General features: G+C 47.5%; 1 protein-coding gene across 2 annotated transcripts in view; it reads left to right on the forward strand.

Moving 5' to 3' along the window:
* LOC119463350 (eye-specific diacylglycerol kinase) overlaps window positions 1–26,278 on the forward strand; it is a 461,935-nt gene that overhangs the window by 1,396 nt on the left and 434,261 nt on the right. The window contains exon 1 of one of the 2 annotated variants that reach the window (XM_037724161.2): window positions 8,621–8,828. The exons of the other annotated variant lie outside the window; for it this stretch is intronic. Coding sequence (XP_037580089.1) covers window positions 8,743–8,828 — 86 coding nt within the window. The 5' untranslated portion in view covers window positions 8,621–8,742. Of the gene's footprint in view, window positions 1–8,620; window positions 8,829–26,278 lie in introns of those variants that run through there. 2 annotated transcript variants of the gene reach the window in all.

The following is a 26,278-nucleotide window of genomic DNA, read 5'->3' on the forward strand; positions in this document are numbered from 1 at the left end:
CTTTTGGCGATAATGCAAGATCCAGTACGCCACGATACGAGCAGCTGAAGGCATGAACAAAGCATGAATGCATCATATGATCACTGTCTTCATCCATCACCATCAGGAGCAGCCTATTATTATCACATCTCGTAATCATCAACAGACTAATGATATGTGATGCTCAATTGAATGATGGTAATCACAATCATCGGCCGCCTGATGATGATGTCTGATCATTGCAGGTTCCTGGGCGATCTTTGAGAAGTGCAAGAACCAGTAAGATACGTTGCAAGCAGCTGAAGTATGATTCACAACAAGCATGCATTATATACACCACCATGAGAAAGAGCATCCTCAGCAGCAGCAGTAGCCTATTCATTACACGTCCTCATAATCATCAACCGAATGAGGATGTGATAATAATCATAATCAGTGGTCTAATGATGTCGCAGTCATCTGAAGCTTCATGATTATGTGATGATCAGTATGAATAATATAATGAGCTAACGTTGGTCCGCAGAATAATGACAATGTGTACACGAATTTCAACCTTATATTCCGACGAGGCCGTAAAAAACATTCTTCTGTCATTGTATTCTTGATCAAGATGATCAAGATTTGGCCTACTAGAGGACAGATTGCTCACGGGAGCTAAAGTATTGGAACTTTGGACCCGTCCGTCATCCCCACAGAAGTCACTAGAACCATGATGTGCTTTCTAAAGGCAACCCGACTCTGCGAGCGCTTTGCATTGCGGGTTGAACGCTGTTGGGTGTGCCCGTCTATCGTTCTTATCCCTTTCACTTTTCCCTTTCCTTTTCCCAATTTGCTTTCTTTTTCCACCTCCTCCAGTGCAGAGTAGCAAATCAGGGGCGACCTGATTACCCTCCTTGCTTTTGCTGCTCTATCTCTGTTTCACACTCTGTCTCGCTGTCCTTCTTATCCACTTCCGCGCGCGCGCACACACACACACACACGCACACGCGCGCACACACACACACCTTATCTCTCGCCCTTTTATTGCGATAGCAATTACATGGACACTCTAAAGCGGATTTCTGCCGTCGCCGTGAGGTTCCGTATGACGTCAATGGGGCTGCAGCACCAAATGCGTATTTATATAAAAAAAGTCGCAGTTTCACCTGAAAGGTGAAGCATCAATTGCGATAGCAAATTTGAAGAGAGCTATACGGAGTAATCATAGCAGCTTTATCAGCTGTATAAACTTGAACATGCAGCAGCACCGGCAACACGCAGAACTGTTGTCGACGCCGTCGGCGTTTTGCCCGCGTTCGCTCAAAATGCGTGCGGCGTTGGTGACTTGCCGGAGCCTCTGATATAAATAGGCACTTGGTGCCGCAGCTAAACGTCGCCTCCCTTCCCTCCCCCTCCCCCCCACGGCCTTTCGTGCGTCGGAAGAAGGCACGTTTGCTTTACATATATGGTGATTGTAGAGGAGGAAAGAGACGCCTAATTCTGCAGCCCTTAAGGGAGCACAGAGCAGAACGCGTGTTTGTTCTCCGCCGTGCGTTCACTCCCCGTGAAAGCGCGCGTCCCTCGCGCCTTTCACTCGCACATACAGCGTCCGGCGCGCGGCGACGATTTCATCGCCGTTGACGTCAAACAGAATCTCACGGCGACGCCGACGGCAGAAATCCGCTTTAGAGTGTACATATATTTGCTATCGCAATAAAACAAATTCCCATCGCACACTTCGTTGTTTTCCTCCGTCTTCACCGGCGATTCAGAAAAGCGCCGATCGACGCAGGTGACGCGAATGGCTGGGCGTTGCCAAATAGCCGCAGGCGTCTTTTATTACAGGCGCGAACGTGAGGCGAGCTCCGTTCGGGCGCTGCGGCTGTGTTTTCCTACCTAGGTGTTAACTCGGCGCGACTAACGCCAAAGCAAGGCTACCTGGGCGGTAGTCCCAGTTTACGCGTATAGTCGCGGACTACCGGACTAAAGGCGCCATACTGCGACGGTATATACTCCGTTGATCCTATACTACCCCTTCAATTTTAGAGCCGCACCTTCACCTGTATATCTGTCTCGCAAATACGGTGCACCAACGCGCAAAGTAGTCAACCGGTGTTTGATCAACTCGTTATAATTTGCGTGCTGCAAGGCATCAGCGGGCAACAACCATGCCTCCACCTGATCAAACTCAACTGGGTGGACACGAACAACTGTAGGTAGAAAAAAAAAAAACATCACTGCCTAAGCACTCTGTACAGACGGTTCAGCAGCGAAGCCGAAACGTGCGGCCCCGGTATTTACGACTGGGTTAATACCGACGGTTCATTAAAGTATTTCTCAATTATTGGTTACATCTTTGCATTTCTTAATGAGGCTACACACACGTTCGGCTGAGATGGAGAGAACGACGTCATTGACGGTATATGGCCACAGTCTGCCGTTGTCGCTTGCGTTCGATGTCTCGAGGTTGCTCGGCGGCGTGGTTAGCAGCATTCGCCCGCCATTGCCGCTTGCGATTCATCGAAATTAAATTGCTTCAAAATTAGATCTGTCCTTTACGGTAAGACAATGATTGGCTCATATCCACGTAAACGCGGAATCCCCGTTACGACGGCCGAAGAGAAACGAAATTCTAGGCTGGAATGATGAGCGCCAGCGCAGCCAGCTGCGGAAGAAGACGACGACGCTCGAGCTAATGCAGATTATGATAATTTTCTCCACTACGCTAACTTGGTTCGCCCTTTTCGTTCCAAGCTTCATTTCGACGCCTTTTTTGTGGTCCCGTCTGCGCTAGAAGGCCTCAAGTAATCCAACCAAAAGTGGCCACATACCCAAATCTCAGGAACCCCAAATCAATCCGAAGTCTCCAAAAAAGACGCTGTCTTCCAAAATTAAATCATTTAAAGAGTGTGTCTCTACCTTTCTAGCCGTAATAGACCTATTTGCACTGTTGGACTGATGGGAAAGTAAATGTGCATGTACGCGAAGATGTGGGTAATTACGGACGAGTAAATAACAATGAATACCGCAAACACATAGTGTCACCTTAGCGTGATATCTACTGATTACCTATCGCCAGCTCGGCCTTCCGCGCCGATGCACCGTTTTATTGGGACGCAAAACTTAATGGGCACGTGGTAACATGAAGCATCCTTCTTCTTGGTGGCGCAAGAACAGCTGATTTCCTGCGATGCGGAAAATAAAGTAAAACTAAGCTTAGAAGAAAATGCACAGCAATAGGACTTCTTGCCACTGGTTTGTTTCAATACCACTTCCCTTCACCGTATTTCGAGAAGCCTTTTCTCTTTCTTTCTTTCTTTTATTATGATTTCTTTTTTATTAGGAGCTTACACTGTGCTCTTGGCGCCGTTTTTCTTCGAGCGTCCGAGGTTTCACTTACGCCCGATGTTGCTTCGATGTCTTTAAGCAAGTCTGGGTTGTTTCTCCCGTGCTCGGTCACGTCTTAATGATCTCTCTGTCTATCGTTATGGTTATATCCTTTCGCCAGAAGGGTTCGAGGAGCTCTCCGCGCTCGCTGGATTGAGTGAAATAATAAAAAAAAAGACCTGCAAGTTAACAAGAGCTGGTCTTGTTTACCACCCTACATGTTGGTAGAAAGAGAGAGAAGTGAAATAGCCTTTTCTTTTTGTGTGGGCAACAGTTAGCAGAAGCGACGGCCGGTTTGCGTCTAGAAGTTTGAACAGATGGCAGTTGGACCGGAAGCGGTAATGGATGCCAACGCACTGTTGCCTCGACAGAAAGCGAGAGACGTGCGAGCCAATCCGAAGCCGAAGACGAAACCGTCGGCGAGTGTTGGGGCCTGGTGGCTGCAATGGCTCCTAGCGCCCGCAGTGCTAGCGCAAATAAACCCATTTTCGCGCCACTTTGCTGTTTCTCGTTGGCTTAAAGAAAGACCAGCCACACTGTCTGGCGTCTGTTTTTTCGCTCACCTCGGGTGAAAAAAACATAAGCGGGGAGAGGAGCAAGAGAAAAACAATAAGTCCTGAAGTAAACCATCTGTCTGCTAGAAAATGCAACATATAAATGGAAAGTGACCATTTTCTTTTCGGCGAGCTTCTAAAAGCACCTAGAAGGTTCGCGTCCTTTAAAATAACAGAGAATATGTCGCGGAAGGAAAGGCTCAACCAGAGAACTTATGTTTGGCTCCACGACGCGCATTCTTTCATTCTTTATATTTGTTTTTCCGCAGCGCCGACGAGGCACTTTCTTTGTCGTCGGCCATACGAGGCAAGCAAGGCCAGGCCGGTAATGGCCGAGAAAACGACGCAGTGCGTCGTCTTCATGAAGTTTCGATGAGCGATCGTAATGCTTGTGACGTCGACTGTGCCATTCTCAGTATGTAACCTTTACAGTGAACGAGCGAGCGAGCGATCGAGCAATGTAAGGCAATGTAATGAGCTCGATCGAGCGGTGGCGTAATTGAATTAGCTTGTGAGTGGGTATGCTGAGTACCGGCGGTTCCCTTATAGGCTGTGTAAGTGAATTAATGCTTTGAGCGTTTAGGGACAACCGCTAAGAGACGCGTCAGTTTCTAACTAGAGGCTGCGCTGTCGTCTGTCTTGAGGTACTGGGGTTTGTATCCCAACAAATCATAATTTCGGGGTTGAACCAAACCGTCTCCGGCTAGCCCCCCCCCCCCCCCCCCCCCAAAAAAAAAAAAGTATCATTTCGGGCCTCGGACAAATGTCATTGCGCGAGCGCTTGGCGAACGAGGTGACAACCGCGCGAAGCCAAGTGCGCCACTTTTGCGTGACGAATGCGCGATTTTCAGTTGCTTCGCACCGAAGGATCAACATAAGCCAACAAAGACCTTGTAGAAACACATTAGCATTTCTGTGGAACGGCCTTTGTTAGGCGCACCGAGTCCACGGGAAACTGAAGCAGCCATTCGTGCGCGCGCATTGCGCTGAAAAAGCCAGCCATGGCGACGCCATCGTCAACAATACCGTCCGTTCCGCCCTGCACGCTCAGCCCGACTCCGTACGCGTTTGCCTTGTTTCTGCCCAGACCGAAGGAGAGGAGGGGGTTGTGTCAGCCGACTAAAAATAATCGCGTCTGTCGCCGAGTGGTGCTTCTTTCTTGACTCGCCGTCCTCCTCGCCACTCGACGGAGAGGGAAGCGACGTCGACTCGCGTGACGCCTCGGTCCTAAGCAGCCAGCTCTGGGATTCGAGATGGCAGAGGCAACCAGAGAGGAGGAATTGCACCTCCTCGCCTGGTGCTGTCTTGCGGCGAACACTTGGAAGGCTTCGCGGTAGCAGGCAAAAAGAAAAAAAAAAGGCAGGGGGGGAGGGGGTAAATGGAAATGAAGCAAGTGCAAGAGCGCTGACGTCATGCAGCGTTCTTTCGGCGAATTTTCTATTATGCTGCGGTGGCAAAACACGGAGCTAGAGAGAAACACTTTATTGAGAGCTGGAGATGTTGACCTACCTAAATGTGCTGATTCAGATGTTTAAGGCGAAATATAAAGCAAAACGGAATGGAAGGGACGAATAATTGACAAAAAAATACATAACAAATAATCAGTGCATTTAAATAAGAAAGTGTAGAAAAAAATAATCAACGAAAGGATTAAGTCGATGGAAACAGGGTGGCGTTTTCGTGAATTCCACTGGTTCGTTTCCGCAGCGTTGGTTTCTCGCTAGGATTTCTCGAATCGAAAGTGCGAGAGGCAACAAAAAACAAGTAAACCTACAGCTTTTTTTTTTCCTTTTTTTATGACGACGCACCTAAAATGGCTCGCGGTAGGAAGTTGAGGTATCTCTTGCATACGATGCTCTGACGTACGTATACACATTGTCCATTCATCAATCAGCGCTTCAGGCGTACGTTGAAGAGCCAGGGCTAGGTACTACGCTGTGCGCGGCTGTGTGCTCCGAGATATGGGCGCACGAACTTGAGTTTTTTTTTTCTTTCATGTCTTTTTACTGCGTGATTGAGGCATATCGCACACACGAGATGAAATAAGCGAGTGCAAATACAAAGTATCACTTTCTGTTGCGTGTAAAATGTCAGCTTAGGACGCATTTCGGAGGATTATCTGACGCTGAAGCGGCTTCAGACAAGCCTCTCGGGCGCATTTCAAATAAGCATATCTTGCAATCGCCCGTTAAATGTAACGCTGCACGCTATATTTTAGCGGATGTAGCCACACGACTCGTGCGAAAATCACGAGGTACGCTACTGTTTCCGGCCTAAGTGATACACCAATGGGAGTAAGAGAGACCGATGGACCGATGCACCGCAGATCGCTTGATACAAATACACCGTTGATACACCGTTAATTCAGAAAGACCAAGTTAAATCCAGAGCCTGAACCTTACCGGCCTGCGAAAATTAAATTCTTCACCATGGAGCAAAAATACTTGCTCCATACGGATTAGTGTAATTCACTATAAGTTGTGCCGGGTATTACGATAGTATTGTGTTATTTCATCAAAATTAGGCAAATCGCCACTCCCGTCCATCCAAAGAGCTGTGCGTCTACCTGAATATACGAAGCCAGTGGACCTGCTTCAAGGCAAACAGGCTCTGGAATAGCAACTGCAATTCTATTGCTAGGATCATACTCGAGAGCTTGGACTACAGAGCAGCAGCAAAGCAACTTAAATGGGTAAACCAACCCGCTTTAGGTGGTTATCTTTACAGCGCCACCTTAAATCTGATTATCTTATCTACTGCTCATCTCTGCAGTAAAACCAAGGTTGCGAATGGGACTCGATATACGGCGTCCGTGACGTCGCGTAGAACCTGTATCGGGCGCAGCTCGCACACCATTCGGTCACAGCGAGAGTCGCAGTGTCGTAGCGTGCGAAGCGAACTACATAACTTCTTGGCACGCTAGGAGGCTCCTGCTTCTGTCGCAGGTGCGCGGCACTGCCGTCTGCACTGGCTTCCTATACTCGCCACGAGCCGTAAATACAAGCAAAAGGAAATTGCCAGGAGAGCGTGAAAGACAAGACTCAAAACAAAGAGAGCGCTGACTTAGCTTGGCGGCACGGAGAGGCAAAAGAGAGAAAGAGACCAGTGCACGACGGGCTTCCTCAACCTATCCGGCATTCTCTCGGGCAAAGAGAAAAAAAAGGCGACACGCTTTGGCCGACGAGTCCCACCACCGGCTGCCACCTCAGTGCCGAGAGAGCATGGTCTCCTTGCCCGCTGGGTGGGCACGTCGGAACCGGCTGTTTTAAAATTATTCCGGGTGCTAGCCAACGGGGCCTCCCTCGCGAAGAAGCCTGCCGCGCCCGCGAGCCTGCGTCGACACGCAGTCGGCCAAGCCTCGCGGTCGCCCGAAGCCGTATTTTTGGGGTTCTCTCTTGAGGGTGACGACGCCGGCGCCGCGCGTCGCGGGCCCATTGTCTCGCGTGCCGACGACGAGACGCCGTGTTCCTGCTTCTGTAGAGGACGAGCCCGTGGTGATAGCGACGAATCGGTGGTGCTCCCGCTGTCCCCTGGAGCGATGGCCTCGAAGCCTTCTGCACCATCGCCTGCAGGTGGAAATGAGTACCGTCTCACAGCAACGGTATTGCGCAGAAGTGTCGTCGTGTGTCTCTTCTGAGTGTCCCTTGTGGCCCAGTGTCGGCAAGCTTGGATAACAACTCCGTGGCACCGGCCTCCGGCAGTGCGGGCCCATCTGCATGTGTTGAAAAGGATTGCCGCAGACCCTGACCGGCTTTAGCGAAGGCTTATCTTTTGTTTGATTTCCCCGAGGTTTTCCGATGGTTTCCTGCCTTGAAAGTTGGTGTAGACGTTGGTGTAGACTAAACGCTCGCTGGATGAGGGCAGTCGAGGTGTTTAGAAGCTCAAGCGGTTCGTTGGCGTTGACGTGAATAGGATATGTAGCATCAATTATACCAATTTCAACGGTTCCGGTGTGACTATGAGAGAACTGTTCCACTGACGCCACCAACTTTGTGATAGCATACAATTGTCGGCCTTGCAAGAACGGTTGATGTATGTTCGGGATAATTCCGAAGAAAAGCACCTCCAAGACGCATACGCTCTTCAGGAAAGCAATAGAAGCATTGTTGTATGCTTGAAGATTTGCTGAAGTTTACTTTGGCAATGGAGGCAATAAGTAGACAGCTACATTGTTCGCATGGTGCTGGAGGTCGTGTGCCGAACTTTGCAACCATTTCCAAGTGACAACAACAGCCTTTCTGATGCCTTCTGAGCAAAGAGGTGCATTTCAATGCACGATTCAAGCAATATAACATGATTCGTTTATTGAGGAAACTGCATGATCTCTCAAGAGGTTAACGCAAAAGTTGGTCTGTGATAAACTGTCTAGTCATCCTGTGATAAAAATATTCGTAGCGTGGAAAAAAGAATTAAATTGCGGCGAGAATTCTCCGTGCAGTTTGTACAAATAGCGTGGCAGCTATCTACGTAACATTTTTGCAGGCCTTGCCAAAGAGTGACAAGATTTAGTCCCGTTGGGATCGACCCCTTAAGAAGTGAAAGGGGACATAACTCTCTAATGCAACAATTACGATAATACCATTCTAGCGTTATTTTTATTATGCGCATCAGGCTCAAGCTGAGACTCTCTCAACAGTGTTCGGTTGCGAATACAAACTGACGTTGGGCTGATTTCATGTCTCTCAAGAACGACACCAGAGTTGTCATCATAGGCGTTTGAGCAACATAGAACACATCGTGATATTTACTTTGGTGGGAGTGGTGTTGACGCTGCGACTCGGATGGCAAGGCGTCAACGTGGTGTGGTGTTGCCCTGGTGCTTGTGTTGCGTGGATTGCGTAAGATGATGGACACTCTCACAGTACCGGAGGTGCACGAAGACGGATCCCTGGCACTCAAACAGTACTTTCAAAGTTGGACGCGACGCAGGTCAGTGTTGCAGTGTGCAGTGCGAAGTTAAGCGTATAGGTGCAGTCGAAAGTATGGCGTCTACGGCGTGTTTTCGGCTCCACCATCGCTTCCGGCGCTTGCAGTCAGCAAAAGCACGGCCTTTGGGATCCGCATCTGTTGGCCAGAGAGAGCCACCGCTAGGGCGGGAATTTTGACACCGCTGATTGTTATCGATTGTTTTTTCAAAGCCAGGTATTATTCGACTCTTAATTTATTTCACTTTGCACAGACGACTCTTTGGCACAGTAAACTGCGTCAATCCTGGAGACAGTGAAATGGAAAGTGTTGACTTGAATCCTCGATTCTCGATACCAGTGCACGAGGAGTCTTCCTCAAAAGAAAAAAAAAACATTAAGTGCTATATGTAACGCGGGCCGATCTTGGAGACCGTGCAACGTCAGAGCGCCGACACCCTCACAGCATTAGCCACTAGGACTAATCAAGAAGTGTGCCCTGCAACATAGCTGAGCATGTCTATCGGGCAGCTATCGCTTATCTTTGACAACCGTCCTCCGGTGGTTCTTGCCCAATTTTTGATGATTGTGTATATGTTGGTGATTTCATGGATATAAGGATCACTTTACCTATTGCCATTCTTCGAACATTCGTACACTCTAAACTTGTGGATAAGCAAGCGAAACACTGTATTCCTTCGGACCATTTATAATACCATAGTTAAATAAATGAAATCCTTGCTGGCTATTCCACAACATTTGATTGTTTGATGAACAGATAGGAAAACTTGTACATAGTGACCAGAATTTAGCATCGACGTACTTGGTTTGACGAAGAATCGAGTGGATGCGATAACCTCCTGAGACCCGAACACACAAGTATGGGACAAAATCGCTCGGTTTTTACTGTGTACTGTTATGTTATGAACTTGAAAATAGAATTTTTTAAAATTTCAAATACCACGGTTAGACACCAAAAGCTGCGTCTTCATGTCTCCACTATCTCCATCATCTCCTCATCTTAGCTATGATAAAAACTACATTTCATGATGTAAACGCAGCGATGAAGATTGAAATATGTGTAGTAGATTGCTAGGTTGCTGCCTCGTCCGGTATTTTCACGCAATCTCAGTGACTTCGTAACACACCTCAAGGTTGCTTTCGGCCGTCTGGGACGACACAGATGTCTAAATCTATTTAGTGTCAAATTTCTCGAAAGCGGACGACTAGAATATGAGTAAATCACTTCTTTACGGTTACACATGCACCGTAATTCATACACAGAATTAATATTTTGCGTAATCACTTTGAAGTGAATTTCTAAAAATAGTTGAAGGCAATGTGCAATGTATTGCACAGGGGGTCTTAGGAGGATAAAACACTTTTTTATAATGTGCGCAAAAAATTTATGGCCAAAGAACAACGAACAATTAAAGAAAAAGATGGCATATATGTAAGAAAGAAAGAATCTACCACAAATGTAGGAAACGTTGCGCTAAGCTCGCGTTATGGCCAACTTTTTCTGCATTCTTCTAAAAATTGAAAATCTTCAAAATTTTCCCTCACACTGGGTAAGAGAACAAAAGAAAGAAGCTCCTAGATAGACATTCAGACACGCCACTAACGTTCATTTTAAGGGCGTGCTGGTATAAATTAAGAAAGAGTCCGACGTTGCGTTTTTTCTTTTTTTGTAGATTATATATAAGGCGTTGCTTGACAAGATGTTTGACTTACTGAACGCCTGACTGGCTTCCACTGGCCCATTTCTCTGCCTCTGTACAGCGCATGCGTACTATGACTTTGTTTGCTTGATGATTTTCCCTATAGTACTCGTGCTTTCTCGGAATTTAATAAAAAATGTACACTCTCGACTTTTATCTTTGCGTTGACTTTCCCGTACGAGAATATTAACCGGTGTGGCAGAAAAAATTGTAGTATTGGCGGATTGTACACGTAAGTGGAAATCGATTAAATGGTTCTTCGATCTTCAGTGCAAGGCATTCCCTTTGCTTCTTACCTTCACTTCCCTGCAGCTCAACTTTACTAGCTCCGTGCACGCTCAGGTCCCGTTCAGTTCACATCACTTCTTTCTTCTCAATCCGCTGCTTTTGATTGCCGACTTCTTCACTTATATGCAGCTCACTTCTCCAATCTAGCTTGTGTTGCCGAATTCTTCACACGTCGAGCTTCTTGTCCATCTTCTCTATTCGGTCCCATGTGTAGTGGCACATATTCATTCTGGAGGATGTTTCTAGTTCTCGGCGCTCTTGAAAGCATAGCTGAATGCTGCGACACGCACTTGGCCGCATGTAAACACGGCGATGCCAACTACGTTACCTTTGTGGAGGTTCAATGCTGCGCTTCTGCCTCTTGATCTACCTGATAAGATCGCGCTGCATTGATTTGGCCAAACGTCAATCGGTTCGGGCGAACGAGCTCCGCCATTTCAGTAGGCATGTATTTCTGCAGTCGCTTTATCTTATTATTCCCGCGCTGTGGTCTAAATCCCTCCATAAAACTTAGTGCGATAGGTTTTTGTGAATTTACATACAGAAAATCTTGGAAATGGCCATCAATCAAACGTGTTTAGGTAATGTACAACACCCGGAGTGCCGGAACCCACTCAAGTTGGTTTCGTAAAGAATAATAAGAAACGCATTTCGTAACCGCATTGTGAATTTTGCGGAGCCCATCGTGCTTTGAAGCACAGTGCCAGAGACCACTAATGTGAAGGCAACCGTTGCTTCATGGTGACGAAGTCCACGCGTCGTACAACCAATGTCGACCGCTTACATGTAGCTTTTAAATAATAAAACGCGTCCTAGAAAACTATTTTTAAGCAACTTTCTGAACTTCGAATTCGGTTAAATGCCGCCAATTTCCCTCTCACGTCGCAAAAAAAAAAAAAAAGGTCGCCGGTCGTTACACAGAAAATTGTGTGGCTGAAGAGACAAGAAAGCCGTTAAATCTAGCGACGACATCGCTAAAATGACAACACTGATTCGCAGTAGTTCGAGCGGTTGCACAATTCACAGGACAGCAGCAGGCAGGCTATATATATATATATATGTATATATATATATATATATATATATATATATATATATATATATATATATATATATATGAAGTGAGGTTATGCCGGGATCTGGTAGTGGAACAGGAACTTGGAGGTTGAGGACGCACGTACGAAAAAAACGATACTTTATTTCCAACGTTTCGGCCGAGGTCCGGCCTTCGTCAGGGACCCGACGAAGGCCGGACCCCGGCCGAAACGTTGGAAATAAAGTATCGTTTTTTTTTTGTACGTGCGTCCTCAACCTCCAAGTTCCTATATATATATATATATACATACGTACAGGGTGTACCAACTATCATGCACCAAGATTTAAAAAGGCAAATGCCACTGTCGCTGGACAGAACCGAGGTAAAATTTTTTGCTGTTTTTTGGAGATGTTCAATTATTCATTGAATTCCACCTAATTACATAATTAGTCTTAGTTAATAATCAACTTCTAAAATACTGCAATTAGATGCAAAGTGTCAATGAGAAAATTGTATAGCAACATGAAAAACTCCCGATTCAGCTTTCTGATGCTCAAGACGTGCTCCATAAAAGTGTTTTTCCGAGCCTGAAAGGAGCCCGCGAATACATGCAAAGTGCCAAGTGCTCGAGCGGCCAGTCGCGCGGCAATTTTGTATTGCCGTGCGAATTGCACTGAGTATGTGCAATTGGTATGTGCACTGACACTGCTGGGCCATGCGCATACCTCCGAACTCTTACACTACAGAAGTGGCCGTAGCCTGAACTGATGTTTACAGTGCTATACAGCGCTACAAGTACTGCTGTGCAGTGCAGTGATTGTATGTGGTGACAGTTACTGACTGTGATTGTGTATCTGTGCTCCCTTTCTGTCTCTATCCCTACTTTCCTGTCACTTTATCTCCCCCTTCCCCTCTTTCCCCAGCGTAGGGTAGCAAACGGGTCCTTCCCCTCTGGTTAACCTCCCTGCCTTTCCCCTTTCTTCTCTCTCTCTCTCTCTCTCCGAACTCATATGATTTGTGCACGACACTCCCGAATTCAGACAAATTCTCCCTATTGTATGGGCACGGCCATAAATCTCCCGAAAACTGCCGCAACCTCACCGAGAGAAAAAAAAAAAAAAGACGCGTCATGCCGCACACCCGTAACGTAATTGCAATTATGCGCTTGATAGCAAGCCGAAGTCAGATTTATATCCAAGCCAGTTTTGTGCAGGCAGCTGAGGCCGTGGTACGTTTCAGATCGAGAAATGCTTTGAGCAGTGCGCGTGAGGCAAATGTGTAATATGCGTTGCATAATAGCCTGTTTCCCTCAATGAGCTTCGCCGCAATATAGATATGCTATGTGGTAAAGCATAAGCAACACATTACAGAAAAATAAACATTCCAGATTAAAAAGTAATAGTGAAAGAAAACAAACTTTTTTTGTTCGGGGGGGGGGGGGGGGACAAGGAAATTTTCGAATGTTCTAGCCTCCTAGTTTTCTGTACCGTTGTAAGGAGCGCGTTTCTTTGAAAGCGAATGAAACCATTTAGGGGAACTGGGGCGGGGGGGAGGGGGGTGTCGACGGTGTTTGCTCCTGTTACTGGTGCAACATTTTTTTTTTTATTACCGCGACAGCGTTTAGGGCCCCGTGTCACAGAAAATCCGGCGTCGGCATCGGCATTGGTACCCGCGGCCGAGAAAATCATCCCCAACCACGCAGGCCCTCCAAATATATTTTACCACTAAAGTTGCTCACACTTTGTCTTGCATTCTTTACAAAGTTATTCCTCGGAATTTTGAGAGTGACGGCCCACAAACAATTGCCTTGAAACAAAGCACCGCCAGCGCATGCCTTTTATGCTAAATCTTCTCAGGCTGAAATATTAAAGGTGCAAACAATAAAGGATCACCGGCCGCGAAAGAGGCCGCGTTTCTACCAGACAGCGCGCCTTCGTTGCGTAGCGTTCACCGCCAGCGTTTCCCGGTAAACATTACGGTTACATAAGCGGCCGTTGCCGGGAAGTGTGCGAAACAGTCAAGGCTCTTTGAATGCTATCGCGTTCCACTCTTGAAGGCGAAGCTTAAGCCTCCTCCAAGTTTTATTGCGATAGCAATTATATGGACACTCAAAAGCAGATTTCTGCCGTCGGCGTCGCCGTCGCCGTCACCGTGAGGTTCCGTATGACGTTAATGGAGATCAAATCGTCGCCGCGCGCCGCCGAACGCTGTATGTGCGAGTGAAATAGCGCGAGGGACGCGCGCTTTCACGGGGAGTGAACGCACGGCGGAGAACAAACGCGCGTTCTGCGCAGTGCTCCCTTAAGGGCAGCAGAAGTAGGCGTCTCTTTCCTCCTCTACAATCACCATATATGTAGAGTAAACGTACCTTCTTCCGACGCGCGAAAGGCTGTGAGGAGGGGGGAGGGGCACGGAAGGGAGGCGACGTTTAGCTGCAGCACCAAGTGCCTATTTATATCAGAGGCTCCGCAAACAGTCACCAACGCCGCACGCATTTTGAGCGAACGCGGGCAAAACGCCGGCGGCGTCGACAACAGTTCTGCGTGTTGCCGGTGCTGCTGCATGTCCAATGTTATACAGCTGATAAAGCTGCTATCATTACTCCGTATAGCTCTCTTCAAATTTGCTATCGCAATTGATGCTTCGCCTTTCAGGTGAAACTGCGACAACCTTTTTTACGTCTCCTATAGAACGTCGTGTCCTCTCCACGCGAATGTAATTTCATTACCACTCCTGCCTTAAAGAAAACGAAAATTTCCATCTCAAGAATGCACGAACGACGTTCTAAACGCCGGTAGCGCCAAGCTAAGCACCTAGCGGCCACCAGCGGCGCTCTCGTTTTCGTTGCACCTGAAGCACGTGGCGCCGATGCCAACCGCTAAGGTAATTTCCGAAGCACTCCAGGAACTACTTGCGTTGTTCCTCGGCCCTTGTCGCTCGTACGCAGACGAAGCGCCCGCGCGCACAGACACACACACACACACACACACACGCAGGCAGGCAGGCTGCTAGCGAGGCAATAAAGCGGTCCAATAACGTAGTTTCTCGAGTTGCTCTTGTGTTCCCGTTTCCGCGGGACGAAACCCAATCACGACGCACCGCCCACTAGACTCGAGTGGTGCACCGCTCTTTATAGAGGCACTTGCGGCAAAAATCGCCCGCAGGACTCGCTAACATTACATTCCGATTGGGCGGCAGGTACGGAGCCTGCGGCCAGCAGACTCCGGCTGTGATGGCACTGCGTTACAGTTCCTGGGCAATTTCTCGCCCAAGTCCCCCCTTTTTTTGTGGCAAGTTAGATTCGTTTCTTTTTTTTTTCCGCTGTTCTGCATCCGGCCCTCTGGCCTCGGACGTACCACCAGCTTCGATCACCAACTTTCCGTTCTCATCGAGCGTACTTTGCTCATTTCTCGGGGTAACACCCTGGGCATTTGGCCGTTAAGTTACCGTATTTTCCGGCCCGCAGTCCGAAGGCTGTACGTTCATATGCTGAATATCTGGTGTACGCTGTGTGAACTATCTAAATGCAGACAGGTGCAGGACTATTGTGTCGAAAAATCGTCGATATCTTGAAAAGCACAAGCGAAACTAGAGCTTTGGGAGGAGCACGTAACCTTACTGTAACTCGACGTGAGGGCATTGACGAGGTATGTCGTGCTCGACGATTAAAAATCACTCTAACACAGGGAGTGCGATCACACCTTTTCACGGGAGTTACTGTTTCGCCTATACACTTACGTTCATTTACTCACATTCTCCAGCTTCCATATGGAGTACGACCTCAATTGGGAAATGGAGGGGCTGGCGCCTCCTTTTATTATTATTTTCTTTTGATAGACGTATATTCAAGTCCACGTATTACACGTCTCCTGGCTCCCAATTAATTAGATCATCCCAGGTAACAAATAAAGTGCTAATCACACCTATGATTATCTTTAGGAGTCATTTATTCTGCTATAATAAACAATTAATTTGAAGTCACCTTCTTCGAGACGGAGTACGCAGATTCTGTTCATGAACTGTATTGCTTGGAAAGTCCTCCCAGACCGCTCCCCCTCTTGTTTTTTTTTTTGGGGGGGGGGGAGGGGGGAAGAAAGTAATACTAGACCTCTATTTATCTCAATTTGTTTAGATTCTTCTGCTTCGCGGCAGATTACGACGCCTCTGTTTACAAAGTGTGCCCTCGCAACTTCTTTTACCGGAGTCAATTCTTTATTTATTTAACAGTTATGTAAACTCCTCTCCATTGACAAGGGAATTGTTTGCAACTCCATCTCTATAGGAGTCAATTCGTACCCCACGTTCAAGTCTGTTTATTTCTGTTCTCGTGCGTCCCCACTCAATAGACTAACTGTGTTTCAAAAAAGAAAAAAATTAAGACCAGCTTCACACTAAGTTGTGCGAAGACTGGGCAAACGGCGAAGCTGGTGGCCCCTCCCTAGATTTGTCTTTGCTTTCCTTTGCTTAACTTGGTTTGGCTTGGCTGATTCTTAGCCAAACTTATCCGACCCCGAGTATCGGGATGATACTCGGGGTTTGCGCGCAGTCCTCGGGCAGCCGCACGGATCTTTTCGCGCCGCGCTTCCTGTTCCTCGGGAGTGACGAACTTCTTCGGCCATCCCATAATCACGGCGATTTTCTTGGCGCGGTGGTGCGAGGCGTACTGTCCGCTCGCCGCGGCGACACGGACCTTTTTTCCTGTGCAGTGACGTCATATCCGCGGCTGTGGCGCGGCGGTTGCGGCGCGCGCATGTGGCGAGGGTGGTGCGGCCACTGGGGGGCTCCGCAATGCTTGGCTGTGGCGAGGGCAACCTGAGAGAGGGTGGTTACCTCGCCGAGCAATGACGTCACGTGCGTCGCCTAGCAACGCCTCGCGCCAGCTGTACGAGGCGTCGCTAAGCGACGCACGTGACGTCGTCGCTCGGCGAGATTTTCCAGCGTACAATTGACGGCAAACGGCCAGGTTACACAGCTTCGCTGTTTAAAAAAATAAGAAAAGGGGTAGGCTGTACCAGGGATGCCGCCGCAGTGGGGTACGACGTGAAGCGTCTTGTGCGTGCTGCAGTCGGTCAATGGGCACTAGGGTACAGAAATGACTTAACCAAATACGCAACTTGCGTTTATTTACATATTAGAAAGCTTACAAGCTTGAGTTATGTAACAAGCATACTGTGGGCGTCTAACGGTTCAATTTTCCAATCGCGCTCGCTTCCTATTCGTAGAGGGCCTCGTTTGTTTTGCAGAGGTCGTATGGGCCTTAGTGTACAGAAATGACCAACCCTTCTACTGGTGGAGCCCATGAGTGCTCTGCTCACACACCTCGTAGAAGGCTGGGGCTGCTGCACTTGCCTCGATGGATGATGACGACTCAGTGACCTCCCCTTTGAAACGAGGCGGTGACAAATAGTCACCCAGCCTGCTTGATTTATTCAGTTATGCTATACATGCCTGTTATCTAGCATGTTTGAATACATCTCCTTAATGATATTTGATTTCCTTCAAAATCTACCTTGTACCGCTACCTATGACTGCGACATATCCGGTACATATCCGGTCTTCCCTTCCTTTTTTGCCACCTGTACTCTAAACGTCTCTTGCTTATCTGGACTGTTGACCGGTTGATGCTTCCGCCCACATTAAATCCCAGAGCTTCTGGAAGGTGTACGTAACCTACGATTCTCACTGGGTGAATCCCTTCGCATTCCATTAGGATGTGCTGAGTGATGTCCGGATTTTTTGCTGCAGCGTACACATGGCTCATCTAGTTCCGAATAATTGCTCCGGTATGTTTTTGTCGAGCTCCTGCGCCAGCGTCCCCTATGGAGACAGACACATTCTGGTATGGTCAACAGGGTTAGGTATCCTTGTGCCTTGCTGTCCGAGTGTCTTCACGTCACATCTCTACCCTACGTGTCGAACTCAAGGGCGGCACAGCCTAGCGAGAGTGAACTTTGAACGCGATAGCGTTGAGGGCCCAGTGTCGCAGAAATTCCGGCGTGGGTGTCAGTGAACAAAAACTGAATTTCTGAAAGTAAAATTCGTCAGAAAAATCGTAAAGTTCGACTTAACCACAACCTACAGACATGATAGCGTCTGATTGTAATTTTAATGTACGAGAAAAAACCTGATAAGCAGCCAGGGATCTTTGAATGCTATCTATCGCGTTCCACTCTTAAAGGCGAAGCTTAAGCGTCTCCTATTCTGATGGTGCTGGATTAGCCGTTCACTGCTCCAGTTTTTCTACAAGAAATTGAACACTTGTAGGCTTTGTAATAGCTGACGAGGCGCAGGTTTGAGTTCGATGAACCACTTCTACTATGGCATAGTGGAGCGCTCTCAAACGTGACCACTCCCGCTCGGAGAGGCAGACGTAGGCCTCTTTGAAAGCAGCGGCAAAGTTAAATTCAGCTCCCATTGCGTCACGTGTGACGTGACAATGGCGCCGCCTGCGCATGCGTCACCTGCTTCATCGAATAATCGCGTCTTTCCTCTGCACAACGATGCCAAAGTAAGGTGTGTGGATGGTGTACGGTTGGAAAAATAAAAGCCGTAATAGTGTTAAATGGTCTCGTTGCAGGTGGCTTTAGCGAGCAATCCCATATGCCGACCAATATGAAGAGCCTTTGGCGTGAAAAGAGTGATGTGCATTATGTTTTCGGTAGTTGTGTGAGATACGTTCAACTGAATTCATAAGTTGCTATGCTTCCAGATCGAGTATGCTAATTCTGCTAACAAAGGAAGTGCGGGCGACCCCTTTTGCGGGAGTAATTCATGGAGCTCCAGTTTTGAGATCTATCGTATCGCAGTGCAGAAGGCTCACTATGATTGGTCACAAGGAAAATGTAACTCTGTAGTAAAGTAACACTACTCTTTCAAATTACTGTCACCGAAGTCTGCACGAGCAGGCCCTCCGTCCCTGAATTCATCGCCGCCGTTTTGAAACTCGACGTTGTTAGTGTAGCAAACGTCTCTGACGCGAACACCTCTTTATTGGGGTTCCATCTGCGCTGCGCAAAAACACCCCCAGGTGCAAGGTGCATTCCTCGTGCTTGAAACAAACAGAAAACGAGCACTTACTGGTTGTCATGACCGACAACGCTATGACTCTAGAGGTGAGACAATGCGAGCGCTAGCTGGTGTCTTGTATATTTTGGACACGCGGGTTATGGTGTGTTGCAGGGAAACGCCCACATTGAAAAGAAGGCCTGCATGCCTGTATATTTAGAGCTTTTAGTAGACTCTTTAACTCGTTAGAACATAGGTTCTACTAAGTGGAGCACATTTACAACAATGTTCCAGATTCTAAATAGAATCTATGGGGAACTAACGTCCTGGACACTGGCTCTTTCTTCGGCCAGCTTCTTATGTAGAACAAGAATATAAGTGTATTTCAGAAAAAAAAACACATTGAAATCGCGGGCGGGACATCATTTCTTGAGTTAAAAGAAAAAAAAAAATGTGAGAAGATGCACTTACCGGTGCTTTTTGTTGGAGGTGTCATTCGCTGACACCAAGGCAGCCTTCGGGACAGATTTTTTGCGTGATTGAGGCCGACGACAAAGTCACTTTACGTTCACCTCTCCGTCGATAGAAGTCGAGGACGAAAAAAGTTATTCCTATTGTAATAGAACTTTCAGAAGAACTTCAGTTAGTTGTGTAAGTTAGTTGTGCAGAACGGAAAGAGTTCTTCAAAGGCCTGCGTATAACGCAACGACTGTGGACTATAGCCGGGAAATTGCGGCACATGAATAGACATTGGTTCGGTGCGGTTGTCAGTGCCGTCGAACATGTAATCCCATGCTACTTAATTTATTTTCCTTTCTTGTTTCGCCCACGGGAGCGCGCAATGCTGCAGTAGAGGCTTACGCGCCTATTGTACCTGGTGCATTTCCCGCGCTATATACCTGTGTCGATGCATGGGAGGGCCTAAGCAGCAAAACAAGAAAGTTCTCGACCTAGATTTGTTCTCGGCGCCCTTTTTGTTTTCTTCGACTTGTTTTGGGTAACTAGTTTATTTGTACTGTTCTGTCGTGGGCGCCTACTTTCCCGCCAACTAGGCCTAATTTAGATTGCCTGTGCAACTAACGGACAGCCGCGAAGAGCTTTTGCGATAGCTCTTCGCGACTAACTTTCTGTGGACTCGTTTAGTTTTCTTTTCTGGATTTTTTTATTGGTGCGGGATTTCGAATTTGTAGGTGTCGGTTTTCTTTTTTTTTCTGTGGCTTTTGACCTTTCCGTGGATTAAAAGTGAGCATGACTGCAATTACAGGGCAATAAACGAAGGTGTTAGCTCGGGCCCAACTTCGTTTTCGCTATTGGAGTGTGTGTGAAACTCTGCAAATGCTCTCATTAGACAGAGGGTCAACCAGTCTGAAAGAAATTTCTGGCATTTAAGAGAGAAAGCAGAATTCTATCTACGGTAGGAAGCTGAATGTTATTTAAGGGCCCCCTCAGAGCCTACATAGCTTGCAAAAAAAGAGAGAACACCAAAAATCGGTAAGTTTCAAGAATATTGAATCATAAAGTTCAAAGAAACGTAACTCTACCTCCTCATCCCCCCCCCCCCTTCTCCCGTTAAAAAAAAGATCAAAGAAATTAATAGTGGTTCCGTAAACTGCACGGTATTTGGGCATATGAGCTTCCAGCTTACGTAAAATTTTTATCTTGGTTACGATGGTTTCGCAGTAGTCCTGCTCACAAATTAGTAGTGTAGTTAAACGCTCGGTGTATATTACATTCATTTTGCCTGTTTTAAACATCTCAGTAGATGCAGTTTACAACATTTGTCATACCACTTTTTTTAATGCTTAGTTGAAATGCGTAAGCTTGATCTTCATTTTGATATTGTGGTTTTTAACAAGTTTTGAAAAACAAAAGTCGTTTACTTAAATAAAAAGTCTACTCCCTCGATGTGGAAGACTTCAACTTCTTATTTGCAATAAAATAAAGCTTATCAAACGCTGAAGGCAGCGGGGGATGAAAGACGCGAGGAGGAATGCGGAGAAGAGGGTGCAGCGGAAATTGAGGCGGAAAGCGGAGGAGGAGGGTATGGCGAAAGCGTGAGAAGAAAAGCATAGTGTGGCTACGATGGCTACGAGGTGGCGCCAGAGTAGCGTGCGTCGTCTGCTAGGTGTGTCGGCGACGGCTGCTGTGAATCGCGCCCACGCGTCACCCACGCGCTGTCTCTCGCGATTTCCAGACTAGCGAGGCGGTCGCGCCACATTTCACTCCGTTTGCAAAGTTCCGCACGAGGCAGGTTGTCCGCGCCGGCCAATATATCGCGAAATGAAAACACGTTTAGAGCTGCGGTCAAATTTCGCCTTAGGGAGTATCGCAATCGTCGGCGAATTCTTCCATCTTTCGCTGTGCTCGTTCGCTCGGTTACGCCGCCGACGCTCGCCGAAGGAACGGGCGTAGAAGAGCTGCGCTCTAAAACAGAAGTAACGAGGTCAACCGGAGGCACGCGCTGTTTCGTATCCTACACACGGCGGTGCAGAATAAACGAGTTCGTCACGTAAAGCAGCGCTTATAGAAGCCAGTGCATTTCGTAAATTACGGCGCACATTTTAAGCCTTTGCTACGTAGTTTCCAAGCCCATAGCTCGGTAACTAAGTGCTTAAGTTATTGCTTCGAAGTTATTATGCTCTAGAAAGGGAACATTTGTCATTCACTGGACCGTACCACGATGCTATAAAAGAAAGCCATAAGGCTTTCCTAGAAAGGTTGCTTCGCAGTTGTTGAAAAATTTGTCCTGGCCTGGCATTTGAATCCGGGGCCAACGTCTGCACTTTTCCTCCACCTTGAGGGCTTCCGTAGAACTGATTTTTCATATAAAGTTTTCCATTGCTTCGAGTTGTCGGATAATTGGCCGCCATTCTGCATATTAGAGCGACCAGCCCGACATGGCGTTGGTCCCTGGTTCTAATCCCGGACTACGACTTATCAGTTTTCTTTGAAGCTTACTGCCACAGTCGGGTTTATGACAATTTTTCCCCTGTCATGAACTTACCTCCACCTTGCATGGGCTTCAGAAGAACTGATTTTGCCTTATCAAGCTCCCATGTGTGGAGAACTTGAAGGCAGGTGATATTGCATTTAAACGTCCGGTACGTTTTGGAAGTCAGAGATGCCTCGTCTTCTAAACATTCAGAAACTTTCACACTCCTCAATGTATGTTAGGCCCACCCTGCCTAAAGGCACCCTGATGAAAACCTCAGGCGCTCTTTCTGAAAGGTCCTCGCCTCAGGGGATTGCCCTTTCTTCTCTAGAAAAGGAAAATTTTAAATGCATTTCCGGGTACGTAGCATTAGCGCTAAGTGTATAAAAGGCCAGAATAGACGCGAAACTCCGCATTAAACGTGGAATGCGATTACCGAAGCTGCATATAATAATGAAACGACGGAGGCGAGTGCCATCGGAACAACTTGGCTGCCTCTGCGAAGTTCAGTGGAGCGAATAGGTAGGTGGGAGTAAATTTCGTTGTTTAATGACCGCGTTCGGGAGCTTCGAAGACGGAAGTTGTAATGAATGAAATATAGAAGACAAAAAAAAAAGGCAAGAAGAAGATAAAGTTCCGAGATGATTCCGTTAAAGACTAAGGAGGAGAAAGAAATCTCGCACTTAATGGGCCCACCATTAACAAAGTTTGGACGGAACGATGAGAGTGCTGGAAGGAACGTTCCAGTAAAGGTGCTGTGTGGTTTTCTCGGGAGGGACTCAAAGTACCGCATCAGGCGCAAAGAAAAGTAAGGACAAATTTCTCCCTTCGGTGATCTGTTAAGCAGCCGGTAGAGGCAGGCGCACAAGCCAAAATAGAAAGAAAGAAAGAAAGAAAGAAAGAAAGGAAAACAAGTTCAGTAGCCGCGAAATCACCTTCACGTTTTCTTTTTTTTTCTTTTTAAACCGTCGAAAGTGGTTATTGCTCGTTGTCTCTCGATTTTTCGCCTTCTGGTGGCTGGTTTCCTAAACCTCTTTGGGAGGTACCTCAATCGTAGCGCAGCGGCCAAATAAGATCTCTTTGCGAGCCGCCCAGTAGTCCTCCGGTCCGCTCGCTATTGGCCCGCTTTCCTTCGGTTCAACGTCGTCTCTTATCTCAGCCGACGGCTGCGCCGTTAGTCGAACAGCTGCTGCCGCGCCGTCTACTCCTATCTCGTTTGCTAGGTACTACACAATCCCACCGCAATGCACTCAATATCCACTGGTATACCTACGCACGCGAGCTGCAGGCACGAAAACTCGAGACAAACAAGCGCACACGAAGTGAAGCACGGTGTGGCGAGGTGCTCAAGTCACTACTTTCCGCCCGGTCCAATTGGAACTCGCGTCCCCGAGCCCCCATTACAGCTCCCGAAAATTCTGCTCGCCTTCTTAGCAGTCTATGGGTCTCTCAGGAGGCAAAAGAAATGGGGGGAAGGGGAGGGGGGATTGACGAGCCGGGGGGGGTGGGGAGGGAGGAGGAGGGGGCAGCCCATGCCACCCTCTTAAGCTCAAAGTCACTCGCTGTCTCCCGCCCGAGTCGGAGAGAAGCTCTTGTCAGACTTAATATTTTATCTCGGCGAGGCTTAGCGGTTGATTGAGCAGCCGGAATTAAGTGCGCGCCGCTCGTCTTCATCGTGCTTCTCCCTATCCTTTTCTTTTACCTGCCTTTTACTCTTTTTTTTTCATTTCTTTTTCTCTTTCGCTCATTTCAGTTCTATACCACAGTAAGGCAAAGGGCCACTGTGTGTTTGTGCCAAGGGTGGGATTAGAAGGTCCGAGTATTTTATTTCGCTTTTCCTACATTAGCTTTCTTAGCCTTGGCTGTGCTTCTGGGACTCGATTCTGTGCGGTTCTTTCTCTATCTGTCCTGGCCAATTGATCTCAAGGACTCTCTTTTTTCTGGTGAGCGTGCTGCCTGCTATTCTATTTGGCTTAGCCGGCGCAACAGCGTTTGGTCAGCTGGCTATTCCAAGCTTCCTTTCCCTTCTACCAGTTTCGTTTTATATCTGCGGTGGTTTCTCGGAGAGCACATCGCTAATTTCAACCGGAAGAGGACCGGACAAAAAAAACGAAAGTTCGGGAGCCAAAATGTCAGCCCTCGTTACGGCAGGACTTGGGAAGAGGACCCTGTTTCTAGAGGTTTATTCTGAGGCAGCTTTTTATCTTTTCTTCGCCTTGGTTTACCCGACTAAACTATTTTTGCCGTCAAAGGAAGTCAAGGGGCGATCGCCACGTCTGGAAGTATCGGTGCTATCGTAGCCAGCAGCCCGCGTGTACAAAAAGTTGCAGTGGCTTAGCTCAGCTATGCCAGGATATACGTAGCGTTAGCAAAGGTTCAGCTGATTATTCTTAGCTTTCCTGGTTGTCTAGATTGTCAAGGATTAGCTTGATTTTCATGCTTACTGCTGCTTCAATGAAACACACGCGGTGTACGTATTATGTGGCACATGTATATAGCCTTCTTCTGTTCATTCTTCCTACGCTCAACCGCTAATTGCCAGGCAACTACTTCGGGATCCGATGAGTCAAGCTTCTCCGTTCTTCTGCGCTGTTGAGCAGCATTTGCGCTCTCCTTCTTCATGGCTATACCACACTGGCAAACGCCAGTCAGAAGCGCAGAGGCTCCAGCGCAGTGTCAGACGGCGACTGCACAGCGAGCGCGCGCCGGCGCCAGTGCGTCTACCACGGCTACGACGTCACTCCCTTGGAATGCGCAGACCGGCGCCGGTGAGCCGCGCGCGGCGGCGGCGGAGTGCGCGAGAGGTGCCGGCTCCGGTGCGCAAGCCGTGTGACATCACTGATCCTTGCGCATGCGCAGCACGGCTCTTGATGTGCCGCGCGAAACGGCCTTGGCTAGGCCAGTGTAGCTAACGCTACAAAAAGCTAGCGTTTCTGTGCGAAGTGACGCAAGATAAAGAGAGGACATCGGCTGATTGACTGATGATGCTTAACGCGCCAAATCACCATCTCGATCGTGTGGGACACCCTATGGCAACCCTGCGGGTTATTTGACCAACCTGGGGTGCTTATTAAGTGCCGTACACTTATTAAGTACACGAGGAATAAGGATTATAAAGAGGGATAAAGTGCCTCAGAAAGGCTGGCCAACGTTTCGATAGGAGGACCCATCTTTGACGAAGATAGGTCCTCCTATCGAAACGTTGGCCAGCCTTTCTGAGGCACTTATCCCTGTTTATAATCCTTATTTCGCGTGTGCTACTCCATCTGTCAGCCACCTCTTGATTTTGGATACACATATGAGTAGTGTGAGATTCACAAAATTGGATATTTTCAAAAGAAGGCCTTTCGTATCACTTGCTATTGTTAACTATCGGGATTTATCACTCACGTCCACCCTGACTTCTTTAAATTTGCTTTTACTGCGCACTTGGTGGCACATTGAATCTATGAAACTACTGCACGATATTATTAACTCATCTTGTCGTCTATCTGGTGACGCTTACCTCACGCTTCAGTGCTTTTTGCATCCAGGAGACGTCGTAGGTCGAAGCTCAAAACCTTTCATTGCGCGCACTGACGTCATCAAACACAGGTTCTCCTACGAGTTGTCAAATGTTCGAACGCCATGCCCCGACACCGCTCCTGAGCTATCGCCCGAGCTATCACGTGAGCTATAACCTAAACTCACGTCAAATCTTTTTAGGAGCTCTTCGTTTATACTACGTACCGACTGCAATGCACTGGCCCGTGTTTCATTTTCCTGCACTGCTCTCTTCTTTTATATTTGTATTGTCCTTCTACCGACTCCTGGAATAACCCTGAGCAGGACTGCAGTAAGTGAGCTTAAATAAATAAAAAGAATATGTGTAACGAGAGTTAGGAGTTTGGAACCTCGTTAACCATTCTTCATTAGTATTCGCTAGTTTATCGATACCAAGGACGCAGCAGGGTTGGTTCAGCGTTATTATGTGCAGTTCAACGTGTACTTCGCAGGATGTGGTTTTCAAAATGAGCGTAGGTTCTTTGAGATGCGGTGATGAAGGCTGTAGCTGCAGCAGCTGAACGCTTGCCGTACCGCCCGGTTGAACCGTTCAGAATGAAAGTGGGCCGAGCTCACGTCCAACCGAAAAATAAAACATGCGTTCGGTACAAACAAGAACAAGGAACACCTTGCGTATTTCGGCAGTAGTTGCATAACGTTTCGGTGAAGGCCCTAATTTGCATACTTTGTTCCAAGACAAACACAATAGTTATGGAAATAATGTTAACTTTCGCTTGACCTTTTCCTATCTCATGTACATTTTCTATTTTGGTGTAACTGAATATCAATTATCTTTGCGAGGGTTTGTTTTGCCATGCTTTTCTTAACTATGGTACCGGCTGATATAAACTAAATCGATGGTGAAAAAACAACTTAATGTAACTGTTTTATTGTGTTTTGAATAGCGATCGATATTCAGCGTTATTCAATACGAACTTCTCATCATATTG

The sequence above is a fragment of the Dermacentor silvarum genome, chromosome 9 (genome assembly GCF_013339745.2).
Source record: "Dermacentor silvarum isolate Dsil-2018 chromosome 9, BIME_Dsil_1.4, whole genome shotgun sequence".
Taxonomy (NCBI): Eukaryota; Metazoa; Arthropoda; class Arachnida; order Ixodida; family Ixodidae; genus Dermacentor; species Dermacentor silvarum.